Source organism: Patagioenas fasciata, chromosome 19, assembly GCF_037038585.1.
Source record: "Patagioenas fasciata isolate bPatFas1 chromosome 19, bPatFas1.hap1, whole genome shotgun sequence".
Taxonomy (NCBI): domain Eukaryota; kingdom Metazoa; phylum Chordata; class Aves; order Columbiformes; family Columbidae; genus Patagioenas; species Patagioenas fasciata.
The window spans coordinates 8,202,172-8,216,039 of NC_092538.1; the positions used below are offsets into that span (position 1 = coordinate 8,202,172).

At 42.8% G+C, this 13,868-nt stretch overlaps 2 protein-coding genes across 11 annotated transcripts in view; both read left to right on the forward strand.

Moving 5' to 3' along the window:
- The window catches only part of TPST1 (tyrosylprotein sulfotransferase 1), a 37,462-nt gene extending 35,258 nt beyond the window's left edge, over positions 1-2,204 (forward strand). For all 9 annotated transcript variants that reach the window (XM_071817134.1, XM_071817133.1, XM_065852809.2 and 6 more), the window contains one exon: positions 1,677-2,204. The gene's annotated coding sequence lies outside the window, so the exon portion shown is untranslated. The remainder of the gene's footprint in view (positions 1-1,676) is intronic.
- Positions 2,205-3,127: 923 nt separating this feature from the next.
- KCTD7 (potassium channel tetramerization domain containing 7) lies at positions 3,128-13,601 on the forward strand. 2 transcript variants are annotated; one of them, XM_065852812.2, is made up of 6 exons: positions 3,128-3,328; positions 4,997-5,117; positions 6,744-6,936; positions 7,705-7,874; positions 9,511-9,689; positions 11,089-13,601. In XM_065852812.2, exons 3-6 carry the CDS (start codon positions 6,793-6,795, stop codon positions 11,463-11,465), a joined length of 870 nt encoding a protein of 289 aa, XP_065708884.1. In that variant the 5' UTR covers positions 3,128-3,328; positions 4,997-5,117; positions 6,744-6,792; the 3' UTR covers positions 11,466-13,601. The 2 variants fall into 2 exon arrangements, with proteins under 2 accessions (XP_065708884.1, XP_071673239.1); XM_071817138.1 differs by lacking the exons at positions 3,128-3,328; positions 4,997-5,117 and adding an exon at positions 6,059-6,638.
- The last annotated feature ends 267 nt before the right edge of the window (positions 13,602-13,868 follow it).

Below are 13,868 nucleotides of genomic sequence, written 5' to 3' on the forward strand. Positions count from 1 at the left end.
TTGATTTGTTAAGGTGTTTTTTAACTTATGTAACTCCATGTAAGATTCTGGGTAAGAAAAATATGAAGACTTGGATCTTGATTCAGAATCTGTAGAAAGCCCGTTGAGGTAAGTCCTAGTGGTGAGAGCCACAAAAGCGTAGTTTATGTGCTTTAAGGATCACAGTGCAGCTCTACGTGGCTCGTCATAATTTGCAGTATTGGACTGTCAGCACTATTTTAGAGCCCGAAATCGAAAAGAATAGGTAAAACTGCTGCTATTGTCCAGGTATTCTTCAGCAGAATTTCTTGTGTATTTTAGTTCCTGTGTCTCTTTCGGCACTACTACTCGCACAACAAATTCAGGTTCACATTTTAAGAGAACAGTGAAACTTTAAAGAAGACTTTTGAATGTCTTTTTCTTCCTATTTTAAGTCATTTGCCCTTTCTAGATAGAGGAATCAGCTGAAGATAATCTGATTTGTATCATTTGCTTTTAGGATGTCCCATAGCCAGTATTTTCAATAAATGGTATTGTAGTTGTTGAATTAACAATAGCAAGATTGTGCAGGGAACTCAGTGAATTCCAGACTAGTAAACAAATGGATGGTGCAAGATTTACTGTATTAATCCAGGTTTTTTACTTGTCAGCTGTGTTATCAAATGTTCTAGCTTGGCATATCAGGGATAAGAGGGTCATTAGGGGCAGTCAGCGGGGCTTCACCAAGGTGAAGTCGTGCTTGACCAACCTCATTGACTTTTATGAGGACAGAACAAGATGGATGGATGATGGCAGAGCGGTGGACGTGATCTGCCTTGACTTGAGTAAGGCATTTGACACAGTCTCCCACAGCATCCTCACAGCTGAACTGAGGGAGTGCAGTCTGGACGATCGGGTAGTGAGGTGGACTGCGAACTGGCTGAAGGGAAGAAGCCAGAGAGTTGTGGTCAATGGGGCGGAGTCCAGTTGGAGGCCTGGATCTAGTGCAGTGCCTCAGGGGTCAGTACTGGGGCCTATATTATTCAATATATTCATCAATGATTTGGATGAGGGAATAGAGTGACAGCAAGTTTGCTGATGACACCAAGCTGGGAGGAGTGGCTGACACTGGAAGCTGTGCTGCCATCCAGAGACCTGGACAGGCTGGAGAGTTGGGCAGGGAAAAATTTACTGAACTAGAACAAGGGCAAGTGTAGAGTCTTGAATCTGGGCAAGAACAACACCAGGTTCCTGTATAAGTTGGGGAATGACCTATTAGAGAGCAGTGTAGGGGAAAGGGACCTGGGGGTCCTGGGGACAGCAGGGTGACCATGAGCCAGCACTGGGCCCTTGTGGCCAGGAAGGCCAATGGTACCTGGGGTGGATTAGAAGGGGGTGGTCAGTAGGTCAGAGAGGTTCTCCTGCCCCTCTGCTCTGCCCTGGGGAGACCACACCTGGAATATTGTGTCCAGTTCTGGCCCCTCAGTTCCAGAAGGACAGGGAACTGCTGGAGAGAGTCCAGCGCAGGGCAACAAAGATGCTGAAGGGAGTGGAGCATCTCCCGTGTGAGGAAAGGCTGAGGGAGCTGGGACTCTGGAGCTGGAGAAGAGGAGACTGAGGGGTGACTCATTAATGTTTACAGATGTATAAAGGGTGAGGACGGAGCCAGAATATTACCTTGAAAGCGCAAACATAACTTTATTTTTCTTTTTCTTTAGAAAAAAAGACTGCTGCCTTTTCCACGGAAATGATCTTACAAGGACCGTCCCACTGAGATCAGTGAGGGGTGCTGCTCATGGCCTGAATTTCCTTCCTCGTTACTTTCTTACTGTTTTTGTTCAAAATTCTGTTGTTGTGAGCGCATGTAAACCTGTTTAAAAACAAAAAACACAAGCACCGTTGTTAATGTTGAACTGTACTACACTCGCACAACTATTTTTTTATGGTTTTAAAAAACGCAAAGCAATGCCTGTCACAGAAACTGCGATTCTGTCTTAATTACAAAACTCCATCTCCAAAGATTTTGTTTTTCTTTTCCTGTAGCAGTTTGGTTTTAAATGTATGAAGCTTTCAAAAGAGTGCTCTGTGTTTGTCCTAGAAGATTTTTGGTGGAACAGTTGTTTTATTCACATGTGGAAATTGTTAAATATCTTTTATTTAAAAAACAAAGTTGATAATGTACATGTACAATTACAATCCAATGATCTTTTGTATTTTATTTTTCAAAATAAATGCTTTAAATGTGATTTTTTTTTTTTTTTTATTAATGTGTTTGCCTCAGAGTTAGGATTCAATAATTCAAGATATTGATGGAGGAGGTGATCTGCTGTCCGGGTTTGGGATGTCTTTTTAAGGTTTGCAATTGAATGCAATTTTTTTCTTTTAATGGCTATGTGATGGCAAAAAAGAAGAGGTGAATTAGATCATCCTACTGAGAGTTACAGAAGAGTAACATGAGATTGATTTATGGCAGGAAAAAGGTAATTTTTAGCCTATTTAATTTGTTCCTTAAAAGCAATTGTATTCAGACAGTTGCTGGAGTGAATCCACTTCTGAAAACCCTGATGTCAAATTTGTGTCCTAAAGCTCTGAGCATCTGGCTCACGATTGTTCAAGGAAGGGGTTTTTTGGTATGTTTTTCCACAAGTTCTGCCTTTTAAGATTTGAAACAGTTTTCCTTTTTCCCTGTTTCTTTTGTTGCTGCAGTTTGAGATCGTTAAAATATATTTGTAAACCTACCAAGGGATGAAGAACGTTTAAGTGCCTTCGGTGACCAAGTTAATTTTGCAGTCCGGTGCAGTTTTACCGGACGGTTGTTGGCTCAAGTAAACCTGGAGCGTCCCCTAGTGCGGCCCCCGGGCACTGCTGCTCCTCCCCGGGCACGGACACAAGCGGCTCATCGGTCCCGCCTCCTGCTGCCGGCACAAGCGTTTCACTAACGGAGCCGTCGTTAATTGAGAAATTACGGAGCGTTTCCCCTCAAAAATTAGTTAAAAAACCGTGTGTGAACGGAGCGGGGAACTCCCACCGCCGCCCCTCCCCGTGCGGGGACACACCCGGTCCCGGTTCCCGCCTCGGCGGCCCCTCCCGCGCGGGACCCGGATGGGCCCTACGTGACGCGGCGGCCGCTCTCGCTCCCGCCTTCCCGGAGGCGCCGCCGCAGGTGAGAGCGGGCGGGGAGAGGCGGCGCCGCCCCCGTGCCGGCCCTTCGTTCTCCCTCCTCCGGCAGATGTGGCGGCGGGCAGGCGGTGCGGCGCCGGGCTGGGCGCGGGAGACGCGGCGGCAGGTGGTTCCCCCGCGGCCCGGCAGGGGGCATGAGCGCGGCCCGGGGCACAGCGGCCCCGTTAACCGGCCACCGGCGGCCTGTCAGGTGAGGGGCGGGAAAGCAGCTCGGGAAGCGGGAGATGTCGGTGAAGCGCTGGGGAGCGGCAGCTTCCAGCAGGCGCTGAGGGAACCGGGAGCCGCTGCCCTGCCTGGGGCCGCTGCCGGAGCGCCGGGTGCGGCAGCACCTGGGCCTCTCACCAGAGTCAGTCCCGCACCTGCAGGCACTTTGTGGTGAATGTTTAGGCTGCTTAGAAGGACCTAACAAGGAACTAAGCAACCGCTAATATTTAATTGCCTAATTAATATTTAATTTGCTGGACACCTGGCGTGCCCACAAGTCTGTCTCAGTTGCCAAGCTCCCTCAGGACTGTCCATGAATGGGTCGGTGTCTCCACAGCTCAGTGGTGAAACTGGAAAGCTGCTCCTAGCTGGTAAAAGCTTTTCCATGCTATGAGGTTTGGTGGCACAGGGCAGGTCTCCTGGCCTTTATCCACCTGTCATTTGTGGTTATTTTTTCCTGCTGCCCTGTGATTATCTGGGATGATCACTGTGATGATGAGGGCTTCCCTCACACCCTCCCACGTCTTTGCTTGATGATGCACAAGTTAAGTTACAATATTGCTTCATCATACCTGTGTTGTCTTTTGTTAATGAGATGTTGAGTATGTCCAGAGTTTTACACTCAAGTGTGTAATACAGTTTGCTGCACCTCAGGGATCCCTTCCCGCTTTCAGGGTGGTTTTTTTTTCCCCGTTCTGACACAGATATTTTAGGATTAGCTGGATGTCGTGTCTTTTCCTGCTTTATTCACATAAACCTTTGATCATTCGAGTCTCTTGAAGAGTGCTACAGAGAAACTGTGAGTCACATCTCATTCTTCGTCCTTGCAGGGACCCAGTTTCTCTTGACAAAGGGAGAGTCTTTCCAACAATCTGGTTGGTATCTCCCAATAACAACCACGTTCCAATGAATTGGGTTTGAATAGCAGTTTGTGTAGGGCTTCTTTGGTGGATTCATTCATCAGTACATTGATGATAAAGGCTTGGACTGTGTAATCATTATGTCACTTATTTTCTAGGTATGTAATTTTTCCCACACCATTGTAACCTCAGAATATATTTAAGAGAAAGTTTTTTGAACTGATGTGGAAAAGTGGAGGGAACAGCAGAGCCCTGAAAAATTTTTCTGAATCTTTGCATCAAGTAAAACTCGATGCAGCTCTGTACCTAGGGAATGAAGCAGAACTTGCAGGTTCAGTTCATTTAATAAGCTCTCTTTGGTGTGTATATGTGAGACAGCATCTGAGCTGTTGATAACAAAGCTCCGGGAAGTAATCTCTGCTGTTTAAATGCCAGGTAGCTTGTAAACTGGAAGGAGGTCATTCTGGTAGTGTTGGATGGTGCTGACATTTGGTTCAATTAAATATTTGATTTGGAAATCATTTTGCTTATTGGTGATGTTTTCTCATTAATTATCTGCTGATCTGGCCCTAGACATATATGAAAATTAAATGGATGAATTTACTTACCTTAAATAAACAAACCATGTAACTTTAATAATGGTTAATAATTATTGTGCATGCTTTGAGTGGCAAGAAGAGGATACTCGGATGAATATTCCTCATGAAATGAAAAGAACTGAAATACAGAGAACCAAAATGCAGAAGACTGGATGTCAGAAACTAGCCGGTGACTGGCTTATGTTTGTCTTTTAGGAAGACTCTCTGTTCCAGTCAGCGTTCTGCTGTTTCACTGCTCCGTGTCTGGGGATGAACAGGAAGTGAAGCAAACCTGGAGAGGAACTTCTGGTACCTTTTAATGAACATCAAAAAACAGGTTAAACTTGTCAATGATCAGTCTCTTCATTTTACAGCCACTAATCTTATTCTTGGAATCCCAGACTAATTATGGGTTGAGTTCTTGTATGCTGAACCTCACCATTTAGGAGATTGCTTTGTGTGAACATTCCAATAGAAAAGAAGGTTGTTATTCATGAGCGTAACATGTCCTCTCTCATGTTTTTCCTAAACCCTGGTGTCACATTGAAGGAGGATAATGAACGAGGAAGAATAATTCCTTTTTCTCAAACCTCTGCTTCTGTTGGGGAAAAGAGCCTTTTTGGTACAGTGCCAAATGGATGAGAGTATCCAAAACACATTCTGTGCTCCATGATTCTGATTTAGGTGAAAGAAGGTGATGTGTGTTCCTACAAAACAGGGAGCTTTTAGTGTGATCAGCTCTCTGAAGAGTCTGTTTTGACCAGCAGCATCCAGGCTTTCTCTGGTTTCTTTTTGAACTTGCAGCTTTTCCTTTAAGAGCTGAGCTCTATAGACAGCCCTACAATGTGCATAATGACTGCATTAGCAGAATTAGGAATGCAGAATAATTAATCATGGCTGTCACAATTTTATGTCACATATTTAGCCAATAAATAAATATACCAGATACGCTTGTGCAAGTATTCCTCCTCTTTTTACGTTTTCTAGTGATTTGAGAGAAGGAGATTGCAGGGGCTACATAAATCCTCTAGTAGTACATTTGTTAGGATGTTGTGGTGGCACTGAAGACACCACAGCGATCCTGTAAGCAGGGTGTATTTTTTACATAATGCAGTGAAAGAGAACAGCAGGGTTTCTAGTCTTTCCTACTCTGCCCTTTCAATTATTATTTTTATGAAGCAGCTTATTGTTAGTCCCTCCCATCCTCTGGTTGAAGATGGATTGTGAAAGCATTGCAGCTGGGGTTGCTATGTGTTTTTTTTTCCATGCAGGAAAGGAAACTGATAATTAACAGCAAATGCACAATATAATATGTGGAGTTAATATCAGATGTGTGCGTCTGTGTGCAGCACAGCGTGATGCGGTGGGCAGGAAAGCGCCTGTTTTCTCTGTCTGAGTAGAAGGCTCAGTTTTCACAGGAAACGCTACAACTGAGCAGGGAGCCCGTACCCGCCTGTCGTTGTCCTCAGCGGGCTCTGATCCGCTTTTGCAGCTGGCGGCGATCGCCTGGGAGCAGCAGTTCAGGTGTTGCCCAGCACACAGGCCCAATGAGAGCCGGCATCTCGGGCCGCGTTTCTGCAGACGGCCTATTGCGATGGCCGGGATGGAACGGCGGCCACCCAAATTCACCCAACAAATGACATTTTGCTGCAAGAGCGTGGCGGAGCCAATCACGCACCGCAGCGTGCAGCCAATGGACACCGCTCTCTTACCCAGCCACTGGCAGGGGCTCGGGGACTGGGGGACGTGGTACAGCTCTGCAAACTGCATTCCTGCAGAGACAGCCCTCTGCGAGTTAATTTTTCAGCGCAACAGTCACCCGCGCTGTGATTCATTTCCCAGGAATAACAATGCCATTGTAAATGCTCGGTGTGAAGCCGGGGAGGGCCGTGCCGTGCCTGCCGTGTGATCTGCAGCCGGTGGGGACAGCGCCTGAGTAATTTGGGTCTTGTTTCCCATTTAGCATTGCCACGGCTGCCGACCCAGCAGACCTGCTGACGAGAGCCAGAGGGATGGTGGTAGTTACGGGGCAGAACAAAGTGAGCGGAGACCCGGATGATGCCATGTCGAGCTCAGATGCAGAGGATGATTTTCAAGAGCCAGCCACTCCTACTGCAACCCAGGCAGGACAAGCGCTACCTCTGCTGCCGCAGCAGGTAAGAGCTTGCTGGGACTGCTCATCTGATAAGGGCTGTTCAGGCGCCAAAGGATTCAGGATTTCTTTATTGGAGTATTTACGATTATCCAGTTCAGTTTCTATTAGTAGCTAAATGGTCGAATAAAACTAAATCTCGTGAATTTTACTTCAGTTGCTTGGCAGCATTACTCAGAATTTCCATCCATGTTTGGACTTGACAAATACAAATAAGTGTTTATTCTGGTACCAAGGCATTGTTAAGGTGTCATACTAAGATTTTAGGCCTGCTATAAACATAATGTAAATACAAAATCACTGTTTATTTCAGTGTATAGTATACTATAGGAGCCAGTAGAGTAACACCTGAGTGGGAGTCCCAGGGCTGACCTGAGATTTCCTACCTTTTGTTTTGTATGTGTGGAAGGAGGGGCCAGGGTTGGTTTGTTTGTTTTGGTTTGGTTTATTTTCCCAAAAGAGCCAAGAGGAGGCTTCGGGCTTTTAATGAATATCTGGTATTAAATCCGAGTGGTTACTGCTGTTTCAGATTTCCAACTAAAATGAAAACATTCACTGATTACACCCAGATGCCAGCCAAAGTGTTCAAATTGTTAACCCTTGAACCTCGCTGTTTGGTGATGACAGGCCAGGAGAGAAGCGCTTGTCAGAGCAAATCATGTCCCAGCGGCAGAGTCTGTATGCTGTTCTTCTGGAAGTTGTAACCCTTTTGGCCTGAACATGTCTGCAGAGGAGTGGGGGCTCCTTTCTGATGATGTGATTGCTTTTGCAGTTTCCAGAAGTTGTTCCACTAAATGTGGGCGGCATGTATTTTACAACAAGACTGTCAACACTGAGACGTTATGAGGACACAATGTTGGCGGCTATGTTCAGTGGAAGGCACTATATTCCAACAGATGCTGAAGGCAGATACTTTATCGACAGAGATGGAACCTACTTTGGGTATGTACAGTGTTCCCAGCAGTATGCATTAAAAGTTTTACTGAAGTAAATTATTTTTAATGAAAAGTTTTAACATTTTCTTTTTCTTCTAGTTAAGTCATATTTTTGTAGTAGGTAAATGTGACTGACTGGCATCTGCACCTTCAAAACTTCTCAAGAGAAGAGTATATTTTAATTAAAAAACTATTAGTTTTATTCTTAAGGACTTGAGTTTTACAATGGGAAAAGGAAAACAGGTAATGTTTTGAATTTGTGTGTAGATTATCTCCTTTCGAGGTGTTGTGACGTTTTAGAAAGGATTGTATTTGGCATTGCTTTTCCTAGGAAGCTCTTTTGTCCAACACTTTTTTTTAACTGATACTGCCGTATTTGTGATAAAGAGAGAACGGAAGGAATGCATCTAGGTTTTTTAAACAGTGGAAAGTATGATGTTTTCAGTGTTTAAACAGGATATAATGTAATTGGTAAAAAAGCACAAGCCTCAAAGGATTTTTTTAAGATTATTTTTGCTGTTAGTGCCATATTCCTTCACTTTCAGGATTCCTTCTTATGCTTTTGTTTTATTTTTAATTAAACTAACCGTGATCCCAGTCATATTCTGTTTGAATTGGTGTGGGATGCCTAGAAAACATAAGCAGTGCTCATGAGTTGCTGTTCATGGGTTAAGGTCTCTGCCCAAGGCACACTTTGCAATTTAACTCGGATGTCTTGTTTCTCCTTTGTAGACATTTCCTTAATATCCTCAACAGAGAAGGGTTCAATTATTTTCAAAGCACGTTTGGATAGTACTATAACCTGGCACAGATATAGATTAAGCCACTATTTTAATTGGAAAATAATTGTTTCTTTACATTTGGCAATTTGGAAGCGCCTGCTACTTAGTTGGGAAATCAATTTGTTTGTGATGTTATCAATCTGAATTCAATATATAGCTGGAACAGGGCACCAAGTATAGCACTTGCTGTATTTGTTGACATTTTAATGAAGATTGCAGTAATGCTTGCTTTAGTTGATATGGTCAATAATAGTTTTGTTGGTTAATGCTTATAAAGTGATATCTTTCCCTGTTAGAAATCTTGTCGCTTAACAGTGTTTCTGAATTGTGAGGGAATGTTCTTTATTCATATAATATATAGTACAAGTGCATATGGCCCTGATCCTATGAAGAGAACCCCTCCTTTGCAAGTGCACTACCCATTCAGCTGGAATCCTGCTTCTGTGTGGGCTAAAATATCCACGCGTATGATTCTCCAGGAAACTGGGAAAGATTATTTTGTCACAGACCTAAATTTGAAATAGAGTGACTACAATCTCTTTCCCATTAAATACTGTCCACGCTTCTATTTGAAGTCATAACTCCACCTTGAACTTTTTGTTTAAAATATGACAGCATTTTCTGAAATGGGTTTTGACATTAACAGTGTAAAAATGTGAAATGATGACTTGGAAACTTGAATATGGCAAATGCTTTTAAAAACATATGTTGGAAATATGACTCACACTTACTTCAGTTACTGTCTAAGCATAAGGATTTCTATCTCAATAGAATGAACAAATGTCCGGTGTTTACTCTCCGACTTGCAACAGTTTTGGCAGAAACTTGTTACTTAACAATATGTTTGCCTTTTTTTTTTAGAGACATACTTAACTTTCTACGATCTGGTGACCTGCCACCGAGGGAGAGAGTGAGGTCAGTTTACAAGGAAGCACAGTATTATTCCATAGGACCCTTGCTAGACAATCTAGAGGACGTCCAGCCTCTGAAAGGAGAAAAAGTCAGACAAGCTTTCCTGGGTCTGATGCCATATTACAAAGGTAAATGAACAAAGAACTATTGACTCTTTCTCCCAGAGTGATTCAAGTCATATACACAGCGCTTTCTGGTCTCCTTTCAGCTTTCAGAATAACTCCATTGTATTTTACAAGTTTATGGGTCTTTCATGGCCTTTAGGTCTTTGAGGTCTCCACGTCAGTTTTGTTCCTGCTGTATCCAAGGATGTGGATTTTTATGCTGTCTTAAAAGGGAGCAAGATCTAGGCCATAACATGCACGGCTTATTATTGAATGAGAATGTTTCTCTGCCTCTGCGTTTGTTCCATCAGAACCTGCAACTGAACAGATTTGGGCATGTACTAAGGACACCAAGTTCAAGTGGAAGAGGAGAGTTTATAGATCATGGAAGGAGGGGCTGGCCACTTGGGGAGAATATAAGGCTGCTGTCAGAGGGTGTAGGGAGGCAACTAGGAAAGCTAAGGCCTCCTTAGAATTAAACCTGGCGAGAGGGGTCAAGGACAACAGGAAGAGCTTTTTCCAATACGTGGCAGATAAAACGAACACCAGAGGCAATGTAGGCCCACTGATGACCTGGGGGTCCTGGTGGACTGCAGGATGACCATGAGCCAGCACTGGGCCCTTATGACCAGGAAGGCAAATGGTACCTGCGGTGTATTAAAAGGGGGGTGGTCAGTAGGTCAGAGAGGTTCTCCTACCCCTCTACTCTGCCCTGGGGAGACCACACCTGGAATATTGTGTCCAGTTGTGGCCCCTCAGTTCCAGAAGGACAGGGAACTGCTGGAGAGAGTCCAGCGCAGGGCAACAAAGATGCTGAAGGGAGTGGAGCATCTCCCGTGTGAGGAAAGGCTGAGGGAGCTGGGGCTCTGGAGCTGGAGAAGAGGAGACTGAGGGGTGACCTTATTAATGTTTACAGATATCTAAAGGGTGAGTGTCAGGAGGATGGAGCCAGGCTCTTCTCGGTGACAACCAAAGATAGGACAAGGGGTAATGGATTCGAACTGGAACACAGGAGGTTCCACTTAAATTTGAGAAGAAACTTCTTCTCAGTGAGGGTGCCAGAGCCTGGCCCAGGCTGCCCAGGGAGGTTGTGGAGTCTCCTTCTCTGCAGACATTCAAACCCGCCTGGACACCTTCCTGTGGAACCTCAGCTGGGTGTTCCTGCTCCATGGGGGGATTGCACTGGATGAGCTTTCCAGGTCCCTTCCAACCCCTGACATTCTGTGATTCTGTGAAGTTAACAAGAGAACCGAGATTGATTTAATTACTCCATATCTAGCTCCATGGAACTTCCTGTTGCTGCTTATATTACATTAAGAATAACTTGTTAAACACTGAAGCAGTATGTTTCACATGAAATAATTGCATTTGTTTTCTTCTACTAGGTGCTTCATTGTTATTTTCAACTTTTCTCATTTTTTAGATCATTTGGAACGGATAATCGAGATAGCAAAGCTTAGAGCCATGCAAAGAAAAGCAAGATTTGCGAAATTGAAGGTGTGTGTCTTCAAAGAAGAGATGCCCATCACTCCCTATGAATGCCCACATTTCAACTCTTTGCGTTTCGAAAGGAGTGAAAGTGAGACGAAGCTGTTTGAACACCACTGCGAAGTAGATGTATCTTTTGGCCCCTGGGAGGCTGTAGCTGATGTGTACGATCTCTTGCACTGTATCGTGACAGACCTGTCCGACAGAGGGATAACTGTGGATCACCAGTGTATCGGGGTGTGTGATAAACACCTGATAAACCACTATTACTGCAAGCGTCCTATCTATGAATTCAAGATTACTTGGTGGTGAGTTGTTCTGTTGAGAACGGCGCAGGGGGTAAAAGGACTTCTAGACGACAATTGCTTTTAATATTTTTGCAACGTGTCTCTGGAAATGCATTGCTGCTAACGTATATCGGAATCAGTCTGCTGGAATGCTGGCTAACGCTTAGCTGCTCAGCGAAGGAGAACTTGTCCCAGAGGCTGGAAAACCTCCGAAATCTTGAAAAACCAGCCTGAAACAAGACTGTTGGCTCAGGTACCTTAGTGAGGCACAAAACAAAACCACCTCATGGAAATGATAGAGAGGAGCGTGTAACATCTTTTAGAAGGTGCCGCCTACCATGTGGCTTTAGTATCACAGTCTCCAAAATGGATATTGCAGATCTCACCTGCATTATTATAAAGCCGGGGTGCTAATAATGCTGACATAACGTGGTTGAATTTTACCCACTTAGAAATGTTTTAGTCACTACTTAAACTTTCCACTTTATAAATTGAGTAACACCCAGCACAGAGATTCTGGAAATGTAATTTTCATGTAATAGACCATTTGAAACAAAAAATAGAGGAGTATGCCCTATATGTTATTAATTGTTGTCACGATTAAGCTGTATTTGTTTTTAAATGAAGAATCTGCATTGTGAATTATTATATTTCAATTATTTCCATTGTTATAAAAAGAAGTAGCAGATTTGGAATATATTCCTTAATGCTTTTAGGAATAATAACTGTTCATGGAAGACTCGTGCCTGTTTTTAGCCTTAGAAATTCTAAATGTTTACAGTATCTACAAAAAAAAAAGAAGCTCTATAGAATCAGGTCATTTGCAAAGGCTTTTGGTAAATGAGAAGACCCTATATGTATGTTCCTATTAGCAGAAGCAAGAGGAATATTTAATGTATATTATTTTATTACTGACTCTTTTTACATTCCGTGCTATTAAACTTTGTTCTAGATTTAGAGTTGAATGATGATACTAGACAAGTGCTTCCTTCACCTCACCTTCTTCAGACAATAAATCTCATTTTTAACATCCTTGCCGACCCTTCCTGGTGCAAAACCAGGAAAAAAAAGGAATCAACCCTCATATTCAAATATTTCTCCAATTACCAGCCAGTGTATCTGAGTAGTGAATTGATTTCTACAATAAGACAGCCATTGTAGAATCATATTCTTTTCTGAAGTTAATTGTTGCACTTTTGACATCAGTAACCGCATCCCAAAGTTGAATTCCTGTACATCCAGAACTGAAAGGTAGATGTAAATGTCAGGGAATCTTAAACCACAGTTTCTAAGAAAATGCTCTAAGGTGGCTACTTGTACACTTAAGACCCTTAAGTTCAGGTTGTCAGCATCAGTTTATTTAGAGACCACAATGAGAATTGCAGTTTTACTGGATTATTCAGGGGGTTTTTGCCACTTCCCATATGTGTATTTACAGGAGACAACTCTGGTTTGAATTTCTGCACTACTCGTAGAAATGGAACATAGTCTGATTTAACTGTACATTTTTTGGTTTGTCTTTGAGAATTTTGCCGCTGTTACTCTAGAGAAGCTGATGACAGAATTCCTGTTTTGATCATGTTTGCTATTTTTTACTATGCACATACTGATATTTTATGACTTTTTCTTGTTTAATGTTTAAATAAGAAAGACTACCTAGCTGAAAAGATGAAAATTAAAATATTGGTCTGTATCAGTTGCATCTTAATTGAAACTTTCATCCTTGTGATCCTCCAGGAGAGAGCAAACATAAAGTGCAATATTGACAAAGCAAGCGCGGATTTGAGCCAGCAAATTTGATTAAACACATACATTCTGTGTTGTGATTTGTGCAAGTTGACAATATTGTTATTTTATTGACTACACTTGTTCTAAGCAGTCTTTGTTTACAATGATTTAGATGATATTGCCTAATGTGTGTTCATTTTTTGACAGAAACAGAAGAGTTGTGCAGGCGGATGTCAGGGGAGTATAATCTAATAACTGGTTTATATAATGTTATTGACTTAACTTTTCTTGGTGTGTAGCGTAATTTTTGAAATTCTGCGTTTGCAACAAAAATGTGAGTAGCTGATCTACTAAATCCATGTTTAAGATGATTAATGTTTTTGTATATCATGAATGCTTTATAATTGTCTAATTAAACTAAATGCCTATGCAATACTACTCTTTTTTTCCTTTACTTATAACTTTTCTTTATATCTGACTAGGCCAGAGGTTTGCTAGGATGTACTTACCTGTGTCTCTGGGATTCTCCTGCTTAGCTTTCTTGCCTCTTTCTCACCTATATAGCTACATTTCCATCCCAGCACTCCGAAATATTCTGTTTGCCACCTGACACTATAGACAAATTGGCCATGTACTCAAGGGCTCAGTACAATGTTGCTATGAATATCATCTTTGCAGATCATTAAAAGGACAATGCGTG

Excerpts from the sequence above, each read along its gene's own strand:
- KCTD7 (XM_071817138.1), top strand. Across the intron at positions 6,937-7,704 it reads TACCTCTGCTGCCGCAGCAG|TTTCCAGAAGTTGTTCCACT; the intron begins GTAAGAGCTTGC and ends TTGCTTTTGCAG. Across the intron at positions 9,690-11,088 it reads TCTGATGCCATATTACAAAG|ATCATTTGGAACGGATAATC; the intron begins GTAAATGAACAA and ends CTCATTTTTTAG.